Raw genomic sequence first — 15,649 nt, forward strand, 5'->3', positions numbered from 1 at the left:
CACAAGAGGTGAAGAGGGGATCCAGGTGGTTTGTTACAGATGAAGTATCTGCTGTCAGCTCCCAGCAATGCCCTGCATTTCCTATTAAGGCCAGAGCACAGCCCTGAGTCCTGCCACTGGTTTCACTGCTCCCCCAAGCTTGCCCAACACAAGCCCTCACTGGTAGCTTCTCTCATTACCTCAGCTGAGCCAAGTACCAATGAGATTGCTGTTTCATGTACATGGGGATTCCATGCCAAGCACAATGCAGCTAAAATGGTGGCCTTTTGTTATAAAATATGTCCAGTAAGTTCCTGTAAGCATTTGGAGTTGGACTGATGGACCAAGGGTGTTGTAACAAATATGCAAGCCAATGCATGATGAAGCTGCTGTGCAAATGCACCCTTTTCCATCTCACTGCCATGAACTGTCCACGAAAAGTAGAGTTAGTCATCCACCACTAGGTGTCATGATTGGAGTAGTCATGTAGAAATAAAATAAATGAGGATTATAGCTTCTCATTTTAGCTTCTCCGTAACATTGCCCTCTAATTTTAGGTACACCTCCACCTCTGATTCAATTAATCCCATCTCTTTACCTACTCCAGTACTGATATTTTTTCTCTCCTTAACTTTTCTTATCCTGCCCACCCCTTCTAATGGTCTTTCTCTCTACTTGTCTCTCTATCTGTTACACCTTCTGTCCAATATCACCTTTAGGCCCTCCCCAGCTTCTTTCCCCATTTGTATACGTATTAGTCTTGATAAAAGGTTCACACCCGAAATGTTGACTATCCTCTTTCTTTGTTTGATCAAGAATATGTCTGTTTTGCATGTGAAATCACCCAAATCAAATCCAAGTAGCTGTTCAATTTTTAGCAATGCAGTTCCACCTTGCATCTTACTTTGATAAAGATAACTCCAGAATAATTTCTAAATTTGTTTTTTACTCATGATGGTGGTATGTTTTTGTTTGAGTAGTTTGATTTAATGTTAAGTAATATTCTAGCTTTATGGAATAATTCCTCCCTTCTATTGATTTTTTTTTTCTCTGATTTGCATTGGGCTGAGTGTGTTTGATTGATGTAAAAATAGAAAAAAAAGTTCCTTGATGCTAGGGGATTTCTTTGGACTCTCCTGCATGGAAAAGATGACTTCGGTCTCCATAAAGAAAATAAAGATCATTACTGGGTGTAGACAGAAGGTCCAGCGTTCCTTGTTCAGGAGAAGGTGGCTGATGGTGGGGTGTTTCCTTGAACTTCTCCAGTTTTCATAGTTCTATACTGCATATCGGTCTAAACATTTAAATATAAAAGCACAAGTGTGACTTCCAGCAGGAGATCAAGATAACTTCAGCCTATGAGAAGCTGGAAGAACCCAGCCGGTTCATAACACTGGTATCAAGAAAGCTTTCTTGATATTCACACTAAGCTATCAAAGGATTAGCAATAAATGCCAACTATATGACTTGAGGTGGAGCTTGCACAACACCACCATCACTTACCTGCAAGTGCTGTCCATTTCTAGCTGGGCTGGAGAATTGCAGACATTTGGCAAATGAAATTTAATTTGAAGAAATGTCAAGGGATGCACTTTGGAGTGGGGAGGGGGGGGGGGGGGGAGAAAGAAGGCAAATAAGCAGCAGAGCATGTACCTGCAAATAAATCCTTGAAATTGAGAGAGAAGGTTGAACCATAGAACGTTTCAGAACAGAAACAGACCCTTTCAGCCATTCTAGTCTGTGCCGAACCATTTTTTTGCATAGCCTCACTGACCTGCAACCAGACAATAGCCCTCCATATCTCTCCCATCCAAGTACCTGTCTAAATTCTGCTTAAATGTTAAAATTGAGCCCACAACCACCACTTCAGCTGGCAGCTCATTCCACACTCCCACCACTCTCTGTGTGAAGAGAGTGGAGCTTTTTAAAACAACAACATGAGCTACCCTCCAATCCTCTGGCACAACACCTGTGGCTAAGGACATTTTAAATATTTTTACACTAGCCTCTCTCATGGACTGAGGGAATAGCTTGTCAGGCCCTGGAGGTTTATCCACCCTTATTTGCTTTCAGGCAGCAAGCACTTCCATGACACCATTGCTTGTTTCCTTACTTCCACAACTCTGTGCCTGTTTCTTGAGTGAAATCTAATTGGGAAAAAAACATACAAGATCTCCCCCATTTCTTTTCGCTCCATGCATAGCTGACCACTCTGATCTTCAAGGGGTCCAATTTTGTTTCTTAGGATTTTCCTTCACATTATCTGCCAAAATGACCTCGTGTCTTCTTTTAGTCTTCCTGATTTCTTTCTTTTCTTGCATTTTTTAATACTCAAGTACCTCATTTGCTCCATGTTGCCTATACCTATTTTATACCTTCTGAACCAGATCCCCAATATCCCTTGAAAACCAAGGTTCCCTATGCCTGCTAACCTTGCCTTTAATCCTGACAGGAACAAACAAATTTTGTACTCTTAAAATGTCACCTTCGAAGTTCCTCCACTTACCCCACACGTCTTTGCCCGAAAACAACTTAATCCAATCCAGGTATTCTAGATTCTTTCTCATTTCCTCAAAATTGTCCTTTCTCCAATTTAGAATCTCAACCTGAGGCCCAGACTTCTCCTTCTCCATAATTAACTTGATACCAATGGCATGGTGATCACTGGACCCAAAATGTTCCCCTACACATACTTCTTGTCACTTGTCCTGTCTCGTTTCCTAATAGAAGATCCAGTATTGCATTCTCTCTAGTTGCCACCTTAAATATATTGATTTAGACAATTTTCCTGAACACATTTGACAAAATCTAAGCCATCCAGCCCTTTTTCAGTATGGGAGTCCCAGTCAATATATGGAAAGTTAAAATCTCCTACTCTCAGAACCTTGTTTTCTGCAGCTGTCTGCTATCTCTACAGATTTGCTTCTCTGATTCTTATTGACTATTGGGCCGTCTATAATATAACCCCATGAGTGTGGTGATTCCTTTCCCATCCTCAGCTCCACCCATATAGCCTCAGTAGACGAACCCTCTTGTCTGTCCTGCCTGAGCACAGCTGTGTTATTTACCCTGATGAACAATGCCACTCCTTCCCCTTTCATCTCCCTCGTTCTATCACGTCTAAAGCAACAGAAGCCTGGAACATTGAGCTGCCAGTCCTGCCCCTCCTGCAACCAAGTTTCACTAATAGCCACAATATCATAATTCCAAAATCCATGCTCTAAACTCGTCTGCCTTTCATTAAAATAGATGCACCTGAGAAAATTTCCACCATGTTGACTTCTAATGATGCATGTAGTTTTCATACCCACCTTCCCCTCCTCCACTCTGGTTCCCATCCCCCTGCGTCTAGTTTAGCCCCCCGGAGCAGCATTAGCAAACCTTCCCACAAGGATATTAGTCCCCCACCTCCAGTTCAGATGCAAACTGTCCTGTCAGAATAGGTCCCACTTTCCCTGGAAGAAACCCCAATGATTCAAAAATCTGAAGCCCTCCCTCCTACACCATGTCTTTAGCCCTGTGTTAAGATGCATTATCTTACTATTTCTAACCTCATTGGCACGTGGCATGGGTAGCAATCCTGAGATCTCAACCATGGATATCCTGTCCTTCAACCTAGCGCCTAACTCCCTGAACTCTCCTTGCAGGACCTCCTCACCCTCCTATCCACGTCATTGGTCCCTACATAGACCATAACATCTGGCTGCTTACCCTCCCTCCTTAGAATACTGTGAATTCGATCTGAGATATCTCAGACCATGGCACCAGGGAGGCAACATACCATTTGGGATACTTGATCTCTTCCACAGAACCTCTTGTATGTCCCCGTAATATGGAATCCCCTATCACTGCAGCTTGCCTCTTCTCCTCCCTTCCTTGCTTAGCCACAGGACCAGACTCCATGCCAGAGATCTGATCACCATGGCTTGTTTCTGGTAGGTCATCTTCCCTCCCCCACCCCACCCTCCCAACAGTATCCGAGGGGAATGGCCATGGGGGGCCCGCCACTTCCTGCCTGTTCCCTTTTTCTCTGCTGCTTTTCAACCACCTACCCTTGTCCTGTCTCTGTGATAATGCCCCTGTAACTCCTGTCTATCATCCCCTCTACCTCCTGAGTTCATCCAACTTCAGCTCCAATTCCTTAACTCGGTTTGTCAGGAGCTGCAGCAGGATGCACTTCTCACAGATGAAGTCATCAGGGATACTACTGGCTTTCTTGATTACCCACATTTTCCAAGAGGAGCATTCCACTGCCTTGGCTGCCATACCCACTGTTTATGACTGGAGGAAAAAAATATGATAAAAAACTTGAACTTACCTGTGCCTACCTGCTGAATCCTTTTTGTTCCTCAAATAGGATGGCCCTTTCTTACTTCAACTCCTACTATCCTTTGCTTCTTGCCTGTTGTTGAGCCAAAGCCTTGCCACTCTGATTAAGCCCACTCTAACAATGACTGCTTTTTTGATGACTGCTATTACTACACAGTCCCTCAATTTTATAGTGCTGCTCAGCTTCTTCCTCCAAATAAAGATAGGACAGTATGCAAAATCCTGGGCAGCATAAATAGAGAATGGAAGTTATGAAGTGATGGTAAGGGACCAAGAATTGGCACAATGCCCAAAAATAAGACAATGCTGTCAATTCTGTCGAGGGTGCAAAGACGGTGTTGAACAATGGTTCTAGGAATTCAAGATCTTCAGTGTTAGATTGGAGAACACAAAATTCTTCTCCTTGGAGCATTGGAGATTGAGATAAGACTTGAAGGCACTGCAGAGGATTATGATGGATTTAAATCATGTTAAAAGAAGGAAACTCTTCTCATTAGTGAATAGTTCAGGCTCCAGGAGCAGAGATTTAAGTTGATAGGGGATGTGATGAAAAATATTTGTGCAGAGAGTGATTATATTCTGTATTTTACTGACTTTAAGGGTTTTGGAAGGTTAGTTAAGGCTTACAAAAGGGAACTGGATAGGCATTAGAGGGAAAGTAAGTATAATTGGTTATCATTCCTATGGTACTATTTGAATGTGTGCTGTCTTTGTGTACCAAATGAATAGATTTCCATGTTGTGAAATGCAGAATGGTATTAGTGGATACCTGGAGTGAAACATTAGGCTGCAAATACTATGATTTTATTTAAAAACACAAAAATGCTGGATGAATTCAGCAGGTCTCGCAACATTCATGGGGGTAAAAATAACAAACACTTCAAGCCTGAGCCCTTCCTCAAGGTATGAATGACCTTGTACCTTGAAGGAGGGCTCAGGCCCGAAACGTTGATTACACGGACACCAATGAGACCTGCTGAATTCCTCCATCATTTTTGTGTTTTTAGTCTGCCATCTACAGCACAAGTGAAGTATTGCCAAAAGAATGGAGATGTCATGAACACATTGTGGTGGTGGAGTGAAAACAGAAACATATGGTTTAAAATTAAATAAGGCCCTCTCGAAACTAAAAATGTGGATTTTGGGAATCCCACATTAGACCTCCATTGCAATGGGCCAGTTGTCTGATTCACTCCTTCTTCTAAAGTTTTTGCCATTCCTCTCAGCCACTCTGTGGCATACACAAGAACATTCCAGCCCTCTGAGGAAGTTCTGACATTAGAGTCATAGAGGGAAGTAGTATAGAAATATGCCCTTCAGCCCACCAAGACTATCCTGACCAGCAACCATATATTGGAATTAAGTCCACAATGTTCCAGTTCATTTTACACCCCCCTCCACACAAATTTAGAGGGGCAAATAAACTTTCCAATGCACATATTTTGGCAAAAGGGGAAGAAAGCTGGAGCACCTGAGGTAAGCAGCCTCAGGGAGAATGTACACACACCCAAGTCTATTTGATCTCTCTACCTGCCATCCTGGAACCAGTATAGTCTTTGCTCCACTCTCTGTTGCAAATATATCTTTAGGGGGCGAGACCAAAATTGTACACAATACTCCAGGTACAGTCTCACCAATACAATTGCAATATGACTTTGTTATTCCTCTATTCAAATTTTCTGAAAACAAAGGCTAACTTGCCTTCCTATTCATTTGTTGTACCTGGGTATTAGCTTTTAAAATGACATGTATAGGCATATCGAGACTCTTTTGAGTATGTATGATACTAACACTATCAATGTTTAAAATTACAATGAAATCTTCATTATTTGGCATTCTATCAACTGGAAACTCAAACAACTGCCAAAAAAAACCCAGCAAGGAAATAAATAAATAATTGTTGTGAAAAGCCAATAAAAATAAATAAAATTTTAAATAAAAGTTTACAATTGTAAAAGTAAATGTTCTCTGAAGCAACACACAACCCCTTGGGAGCAAACATTCAGCCAGCGGAGTGCCCGCCCCGGTTGCGCCCCACCTGCAACAGCTGTTTGAATAAACTTTCAATAAGGTTGTGTTTGAATAAAATGGCAGTGCCCAGGATGAAGAGCTGGCTGGTGTCGCTGGGTCAACTCTCCAAAAGTGTCTCCCTATCCCTGCCTAATAAGTGTCTTTATATTTATTAGTATATTAGTAAGGATTTATCTGTAAACTTGGGGGAGGGTGGTTAATCATAATGTAAGCATAGTTAAAGCATAGCAGCTAGTGCAACACTGTTACAGCACCAGTGACTGGTGTTCGAATTTAAAGGAAGGGGCACTGAGGGGCTGACCGGGACACTGGAATGGAGATAAATGGGTTTGCGCCGAGGGCCTGACTGGGACACTGGAGTAGAGATGGAGTTGGGTTATGCCGAGGGCCTGACCAGGATACTAGAATGAAGGTGAGTTGGGTTGCTCAAAGGTCTCACTGGGACACCAGGATGAAGAGGTGTCACTTGCTTCTGGGGAGACTCTCCCAAAGTGTCTCCTTATCCCTGCTTAGTAGGGGTATATTTTTATGAATATTAGATATATTAGTAAGGCTTTATCTGTAAAATTGGGGGAGTGAGTTAGTTATGACAGTGCGTGGTTAGTGTAGTGGCAGCGACCGAGGTTCGAATTTAAATTTTGTAAGTTACGGGAATTATTTGATTAAAGTGGACTTTACATAATTAAAGACAACAATACTGATTTTTTTTCAAATTACACTTTGCACTGTGTTTTAAATGGTGTATTAGTTAGGCATTGGAAGAGTGAGTCTCAGTCAACCAGAAAATTCACATTTCTGTCACCCACAATCTTCATAGGTGCTGGATAATGGGGATTTCCCTGTACATTGCTTTTGTGCTCCAACGTGAATGACATAATTTTTTCCGGATAATATTTTATCATATTAATTCTGCTCTATCTTATTATTCTTTTCATGGTGTCTTGTTATTAAATTCTTCTTTATAGATTCCAACATTTTCCCTTCACTGACATCAGGCCATCTGCTGTCTCGATTTTCTTTTTTCCTCTTTCTTAAAAGGGGCTTGTATTGCTACCTACTAATCTAAGAAACCATTCCAGATCGGTAGAACTTTGGGAAATAATAACCAAAGAATCCATTATCCTTACTGCCATCTCTTTCAAAACTTCGGGTTCTGGTTATATAGATTTATCCAATTTGCGCTTTCATCAACCTCTCTGGTTCTATTCTTTGAGAAACATCTATTTCTCACAGTTCTTCACTCTTGCTAGACCCTTGGTTCTCTAGGATTTTTGGCAATTTTCACGAGCCTTCCCTGAAGGTAGGCACAATGTCTTTGTTCCTCTTTGCTATTTCATGATACCCCATTATAAATTCTTCCATTTCTGTCTATAAGGGACTAGCTGGTCTTTTAGTTCTTATATGAAGGTATAGATTAGCTGACTGTTCATGCACTCAGTCCCAGAGCCCTGCCTCACCTGCATATGTGGCAGGCCCCTCAAAACAAACCAGTCACATCCCGACACTGGAGCAATGAACTACAGTGTACTAAAAGATGTGAATTGGAAAGAATAATTACCAAGGTAAAACACTCCATAGGCATGATTAAGTAGTGTGATTTAAATGGTTTAAAAGTACAAGAAGCATTTATATAGTTTAAGTAATCTCTTCTTCCAGAAACAAAATATGATCTTGATTATAAGTAATAAATAGTAGTTTTTCAGAATTTTGTTGACTTGGAAGCAGCAGTTTGTTTGAAATTCATCACACAATTCAGGAAGTGCTTTATACCTTAATTATTGGTGCTCTTGGATTAAAAACAGAATTGATTTCTAAATCAGATTTTGTACCAAATTCTCGTGGGGCCTTGGTAATTTGTCCTTATTAAGCCTGATTGAATTTTGGCTCTGTCTAAATATGGATTTTGCATCACTTTTTAAAAAGCAACTTTGTTTTGCTTTCTTTGCAGATATCGCCAGTGTGATCCAGCTGAGAAGCACATTTATAAATCTTCCCCCTTGTTTGGTTCACATTATGGAATTGACAAACCTGGAGTGATTCGAGTAGGCGACCCAGTGTACATGATTGTTGAACAATAGGAGAGCAAATTGAAGGATTGCTTATTCTCCTGTAAATGATTGTTTAATGTAACTCTTTTAGGTGACACTCATTTGTAAGATCTGATTTAAAATCAGATGTCTAAAATAGGTAATGCTCCTTTCTGAAAAATATAAGACTAGATTTTACAAAACAAATTTTATAAAGTTATCTTGATGTCAATCATTTAAATTACCCTTGTAGAGGATCGACTTATTGTTAGGATATTTTCTAGAAAATATGACAGATCTTGGCCATTACAACCTTTTAGTGTGCTGTGCAAAGGAATTTAATCAAAAACTAATCTCAAAAAATGATGAAGTATTAATTAAATTTGTACTGATCCTCCATTTATATGAACAGTGGAGACATTTGAACACATGTCCTGGCATCACATGATGACCCAGTCATGTTTTGACATTGAATTAAATTGTCTTGTGCATGTGGAACCTGCGAATATCACAGGCCACTCGCAAAGAAACATAGCTCACAGGATTGGTGAGGAATCTTTCTGTCTGACTAGCCTCACTGGATTCATCTCCAACCCATAGGTTCATTCCCTTTACCTATCCTTGAACCCCCTCATATCATACCCATTTGGATGACCACTACTTGTCCCCAGCTGGATTGGATCTCCAACCACTCCACAATCTGATGACCTGAAGTGCCCTTTAACTTACTGATCACAACCACCCCTGACCCTTGAGGTGCCGTTTTGCTTTTACTCCACCCCCATGCTTTCCTCAGTCATAAGCTCTACCAATATATTGCACACACACATTTCTCCTGACTCTTCCCACCACTATTATTGATTATAAGTTCAATGTACATTTTATGTTTCTGAACAATTTTTAGACTCTCTTTAATCTTTGCTTTCATTGAGTTTTAAAATACCTATGTTTAAAATTTCAACTCCAGTAAAGGTATATGTAGTAGCTTCAGAGCACAATTTTCAGTATATGGTGTATTTATTGGAGTATGTTATTCTAGGTTGCAGTGTTAAGGATCTCAGTGGGGGACTGGCTTTAAGAATATACCTGGACCAGCCATTCTCAATCTTTCTTCAGTTATGGCCCTCCCCAAGGACAGTGCTTAGAGTTTATGGGCCCTCTTCTTTGTGAAGCAGGAAGATTTTGGTTTCTTCTATACTTCTGGCCTACCAGCTTCCGGTACCCCCCAAAAAATGTTAGATAAGGTGAAAAGAAAACAAGGCTTTTACTTCAATTTGCTGTGGCCCCTGGGGGATGGGTGTGGCACAGGACACCGATGAGAATGGCTGACCTAGACCATTAACTGAAAGGCCTGAAGTAACCAGTCCAATTTACTTAAATTATCATTAGGTCAATGACTTATCTCAGGCAACATTGAGTCCACTCCCTATCATTATAACAACTTGAGATGCCCTCCAACTCTCCACAGTGTAGATTCTGCTATATGCTTGTGCGTCTGAATCCAAAGCAGCTGAGAATGAGTTTGGTAGCAGGAAGGAGTACTGTTTCCATGACTTTGTGAAAATAGCTGATGCAGTGATATTGGATTATGGCAGGGGAAAATGAGCATAAAAGTAGGAAGTTCAACATATAAAGAGATTCTTCTTGCATTATAATTGGAAAATGCTCTGGGACATTTATGGCCAGCTGAGAAACAGTATTTCTGTGAACAATTTAAGCAGTTGTTAAAACACTGAGCAAACTCTCAGTTCCAGTTGCCTCACAGGCTGTTAGAAATCTATCGCATGTAAGCCACTCATTCTAATTCTCCCATTTCTCCCTCTCTGGTTCTTTTAATCAGTGACTTTGCTGCAACAGCTTTTTTTTTGTCCCCTTTGAAATATTTTACTGAATTTGTTCCTTAAAGAAGCCCCTCTAATTCATGAAGGAACACAAACTGCGAATGATTTTTGCAGAAGGTGCATGTCTACTGCTGCAGTGGTTTACATAGATTGTTTGCCTTGAGGTAATTCTCCCTTATGGATATTGTATTTTTAAATGGCCATTCAGTGTGTGCAGCACTCAGTTAATTTTAGTAGTGTGGCAGCACACCATTAGGCAGGCGAACCGGCCCTGCTTGTCACGCACGCGGCGGGGCAGCCAGCCAAAATAGCGCCGTCGGGGGTTTCCTCCCGACCTCTGCACCGGGCTCAGAAACCCGTCCTTCGGGACCCACGTGACGCCCCAGTGACCATCAAGCAGGTGCTCACCGGCTTCCTCAGCCTCTCCAGGTGCCAGCGTGCCACTCGGATGCTGCGCCTCGACGCCTTAGGGGACAGAACTCCAATCGAGTTGATGGATGAGATGCTTGCACTCATGGGTGATCACACCAACTACCCACTCTTCGAGCACATCTTCCTTGGCCATCGGCCTGAAGACATCTGGCTATTACTGTCCCAGGAGAGCTTTGTCAACCTGAGGAAGGTCGCTCAAAAGGCTCAGGAGCTATGGCTCGAATGACTCCCAGAGGGCTCAGAGGTCCAGCAGGTTATGAGTCATGGGCATGACCATGCCAAGCCTTCCTCTAGCCCTGCGTTGAAACACCCAGCCCCTGCAGGGGCCTCAAAGAGCATAGCCAGAAGCAAGTCATCCACTTCAGGCCTCTGCTTCTTCCACCAGCGCTGGGGAGCCAAGGCTTAGAAGTGTCATCAGCCCTGCTCGTTCCAGGGAAACGAGCAGGCTGGCTGCTGTTAATGGCTGCGGCGGCTGGCCAAGAACACAGCCTTCTCTACCTGTGGGATTCAGTCAGCAGCTGACGCTTCCTCGTCAACACCGGGGTCCAGATCAGCATCATCTGGGCCACAGCCATCAAGTCCCAGAACTGGCCTCGAGGACCTCCCCTCCGTGCAGCCAATTCGACGGAGATCCAAACATATGGAGATAAGACCGTCCACTTCCAGATTGGCCAGCAGAAGTTCTCGTGGAGGTCCACCCAAGGCAGCTCATCCACAGTTTTCCTAATGTGGTCCTTTACAGTGCCAGCAATCGGGACTGGGGTTTGAATCCCACGCTGTCTGTAAGGAGTTTGTACGTTCTCCCTGTGTCTGCATGGATGTTTCCCAGGGGATCTGGTTTCCTTCCACAGTTCGAAACGTACCAGGGGTGTAGGATAATTGGGTGTTCATTGGACGACATGGACTCATGGGCCAAAATGGCCTGTTACTGTGCTGTATGTCTAAATTTAAATTAGTTTCAAGCTCAAGAATACTGAATGGAAACGTGGTATTCACTGCTGTTTTCCTAATGTGATCCTTCTGTGCTTTTTGATATTTTCATGATCTCATCTGTCTTTATAGTTCTTTCTGTCTTGTTCTTGGAACATTGCATTCCTTCAGACTGTGACCATCTGAAATCTTAATTGTTTTTATTAACTGTTCTGTTCTCAGTTCAAAATACAAATTGGTTTTTGATAGCTACAGAAAAAAACAGTTAAAGTAAAATCGTGTGCTGATTAGTTCTTTTCTGCTTAGCATTGTTGCCAAAGTTTATTTCAGTTCCAACAATTTCATGAAAACAAACCCCAAATGTTTCCTAATTTAACTTTTCATTTTATTCCCACTTCATCACTTCAGAGTCAATTCAATATTGTCTTTCATTTGCTGGATTTGCCATGAGGCATTTCAAAAAAAGTACACATTAAATAATTTTAATAAACATTTTGACCCACTATGGGTCAGGAAGAATAACATTCTCCATGATAATAATTGAGTCAATAAAATTGATTTGTCTTATGACTTAGATCACAGTCTTGAGATGAAGGGATGGTAGATGTACTTACTATCTTAGCTGATCCTTCTATTTTTAAAGAAAATACTATGCCCATCTGAAGACTGTTTCAGTAAAGAGTCCGAAGGAGCACCAAAACGCAAGTTATTCTGGTCTGTTTTTGTGCAGTTTGCTGGTGTTCCAAGTAGAAATGTGAGAACATGTCTTCTCTTGGGCTCTGCCACAAAGAAGCCAAAAGCCATGATATTGGTGATCTCTGGCCAACGTGCACCATTGAGGATTTGCTAATTAGGTATCAAATTGCATCTTTGAATAATCACCAGTCATTATAACATTCATTATTTTAGCTGACACTTTGGACAAATCTGCATATTTAATCTTCATAACAAAGTCACCCAATTATTATTTGAAACTGCACCAAGCCCATGAGTTTCTGTCCATTAAAGCTGATAACCTTAAAATCGAGGCAAGATGAGCATGGAACCAGATAAACCAGTTCTAGATGGTTCTTTATGACCACAGGCAGGAATTTAGGGTATTTTTGTTGTAAATACAAATGCAATGGGAAAAAAGAATCAATACATAAGAGACGTGGTTTCTCAGAAGAATGCTATGCATATCATATATGGACAGAATTGCAAATAAAGAAGTTCTACAAAGAACAAAAATAAAACGTACATTACTTAAAAGAATCAGAAAACAGCAATCAAAATTCTTTGGATTCATCAGGCAAAGAGGTACATTAGAACATTTAGTTACAACTGGAAAACTGAAAGGAAAAAGAAGTAGAGGCAGACAGAGAATGAGAATGATGGATGGATTAACATCATGATTAGAAGCGGGAGGCAACAACTACAATTCAGTGGGTCAGAGACCATGATGGACGGAGAAACATGATTGCCCGTGTTGAACAGCAAGGCACCTGAGCATGAACACAATAGTGCTGGAGAAACTCAGCAGGTCTCGCGGCATCCATAGGAGGCAAAGATATAGAACCAACATTTTGCATCTGAGCCCCTCGTGGAGGCATGAACGCAAAGCAGACAGGTGCCAGAATAAAAATGAATTTTTATTATGATGTTTTCTTCCTGTATTTGTTGAACTGTAGTTCTTTCTATAATACAAAATATAACTAACTTTAGTCCTTTGATACAGTTTGAAATGCAGATACAATGATCTAGTCAGTTTCTGAATTGATCCACTTTTTAATTATTATTTTCTCTGCTCATTAATTTAAATGCAATATAAATAGGACGCAATTCAGTTTCCAAATTTATGGGTGTTTTGAACCCCTATCATAATTTTTAAATAATTAAAATATTTTTGAATTTTTAAATTGGTCGAAAAGTTAAGCCATGTAGATGGAAGGCAGTAGGATATCATGAGTATTCAGAGATACATTACAAAGCTTATAATTTCATTATATATTGCAAAAAGATCACACATGGATCTCAGCTTCAGAATACTGCAATATAAAGCAACAAATATAAGTAATCTCATAATCTAATTTTATTTTGCTTATAGATGTATATCCAGACCAAATTGAATTATATGCCATAAGGTTACTCAGACGCCTCTAACTTAGTATGTTCCAATATTAAACATTATTAATCTTCATTATAATTGTGCTGCATGGAAGAACAGTAGAGTTGCAATATTGTGGAGCACAGATGAATGTAACTCATAATTGAAATATATATTACATTAAACCACACTGTAACTTCAAATCATTATTATTTTGATGTGTAATTGTGTGTGATGAAAACCTGTTCTAATAGTTCGTAAGACGTAGCCATTAGCTTTACATATTGTAGCCGAGTACTTTAATCAGGGACCAGCTGTGGCTCATTTAGTAGCACTCTCACCACTGAGGCTGAAGGTTATGGTTTCAACTCTCGTTCGAGAGAACTGAACACCGAAATATATGTTGGCAGGTTGGTGGAGCACACAGGAAGTGCTGTTCTGCAGGAGATGCTGCCTATCTGATGAGGCTCTGTCTGCTTTAAAAAAAATCCCTTTATTTTATTTTATTTTGAAATAGAGATGAGAAATTATACCAGGTGCTCAATATTACTAAAATGGATTTTCTGGTCTAAAACTGCTGTTTTTAAGAGCATGTTGTCTGCAAATTGGCTGTTATGATATGTTTAATATATTACAACAATGACCTTCATTGGTGAAAAATGCTTGGGATGTTGTGGAATGAATGCAATTGTAAATCTGTTTTGGAATGGTATTTGCAGGGAATGAGTAAAGCTTATCAGCTCTTAATATTGATATAGTATTAATGATCAAACATCAGTGTATGCTGAGAAGAAAATTATAGCATTATCTTCAAAATCTACAGAATACCATACCTAGCAGTGAAAACAGGCATTTAAAAAAAAATAATTTGTTTTAAACGACTGTACAAGGAGCCAAATGATAATAACAATATTGAAACCCTCAGTGGTCAGTGTAATTTCTCCAAAAATGAACTTGTACATCTAATTTCTTGTGACACACTGAGCCCTAGTGTTCTTAAAGTTAGACATGCCTCTGTTAAAGTTTTGCTTTCAAATAAAAATGACTCTATATTGAAAACCCATTTTGTGGATGTTTATCTTGCGTGTGTGTCTGCTTTCTGTGTTTTAATATTTCAAACATTGTAAATAAAGAGGTGGTGTTTTTATAGTGCATAGGAAATGAGAAAATCAAAAGTAGGTCATATATTCTGTGGCTCACTGAAATCTAGCGATTTTGCAGATTTATTGATTTTGAATAAAAATAATGAAAACAAAATTAAAAAAAAAAGATATTGAGGGACAAAGTTATTGTAAAAACCCCGTTGTTACTTATTCAATCTTACTTCATTGTAATACAATGTACAAATTCTTTGGTGTAAAAACTAACTCCACCATTTAATCCTAATTTCACTTTAAATCCCCAATATTTATCAAAGTGTACAGTCCAACATCTTAAGACTTTATGGTTTCTAAGTTGGTTTTCTCAAAGTCTGCAGTTTGGACTTCATTGTCTTCCTCGCAGCACATGACATTTGCTGTACATGACATTGGGCAGTGTTGTAGAGAAAGCTTGGCTGTGATGCAAATTCATAAACTCTGGCAATCATTTCAGTAAGTTGTTTTCCTGGATGAAAGTCAAATGGGTGGTCAGAAAAGGAGAGCAATAGGTACTCAATGTCAACATTTCTGCAAGAAGGTCTGGAATGATATTTTGTAAAATTACCCATGCAAGTAAAACAAGTAAACATCTGCTAAATGGTAATGACCTCTGGTCATTTTTGGTTTATGTAATGTCCTGATGCCAAGTAAGCACAATGTGAAAGAATTTTCCCAGATTGTGCTTTAAAATAAAATTGTTTACCTCCAAGAGTTCACTGTGCTGACCTATGTCACAAATAACTTTTAAGAATACCCTTGAGTATTATGGTAGATCATTTTAAAATAAACAGAATAATTAAGTGATGATATAAGCTCTTCATGAATTAGACAATTAAGTAATTTATGATCACTGGT

The 15,649-nt window shown here is 40.1% G+C and overlaps 1 protein-coding gene across 1 annotated transcript in view; it reads left to right on the plus strand.

Moving 5' to 3' along the window:
• The window catches only part of marc1 (mitochondrial amidoxime reducing component 1), a 56,312-nt gene extending 41,598 nt beyond the window's left edge, over nt 1-14,714 (plus strand). The window contains exon 7 of the mRNA XM_069931369.1: nt 8,288-14,714. Within this exon, the coding sequence (XP_069787470.1) occupies nt 8,288-8,417 (130 nt within the window). The 3' untranslated portion in view covers nt 8,418-14,714. The remainder of the gene's footprint in view (nt 1-8,287) is intronic.
• The last annotated feature ends 935 nt before the right edge of the window (nt 14,715-15,649 follow it).

The sequence above is a fragment of the Narcine bancroftii genome, chromosome 4 (genome assembly GCF_036971445.1).
Source record: "Narcine bancroftii isolate sNarBan1 chromosome 4, sNarBan1.hap1, whole genome shotgun sequence".
Taxonomy (NCBI): domain Eukaryota; kingdom Metazoa; phylum Chordata; class Chondrichthyes; order Torpediniformes; family Narcinidae; genus Narcine; species Narcine bancroftii.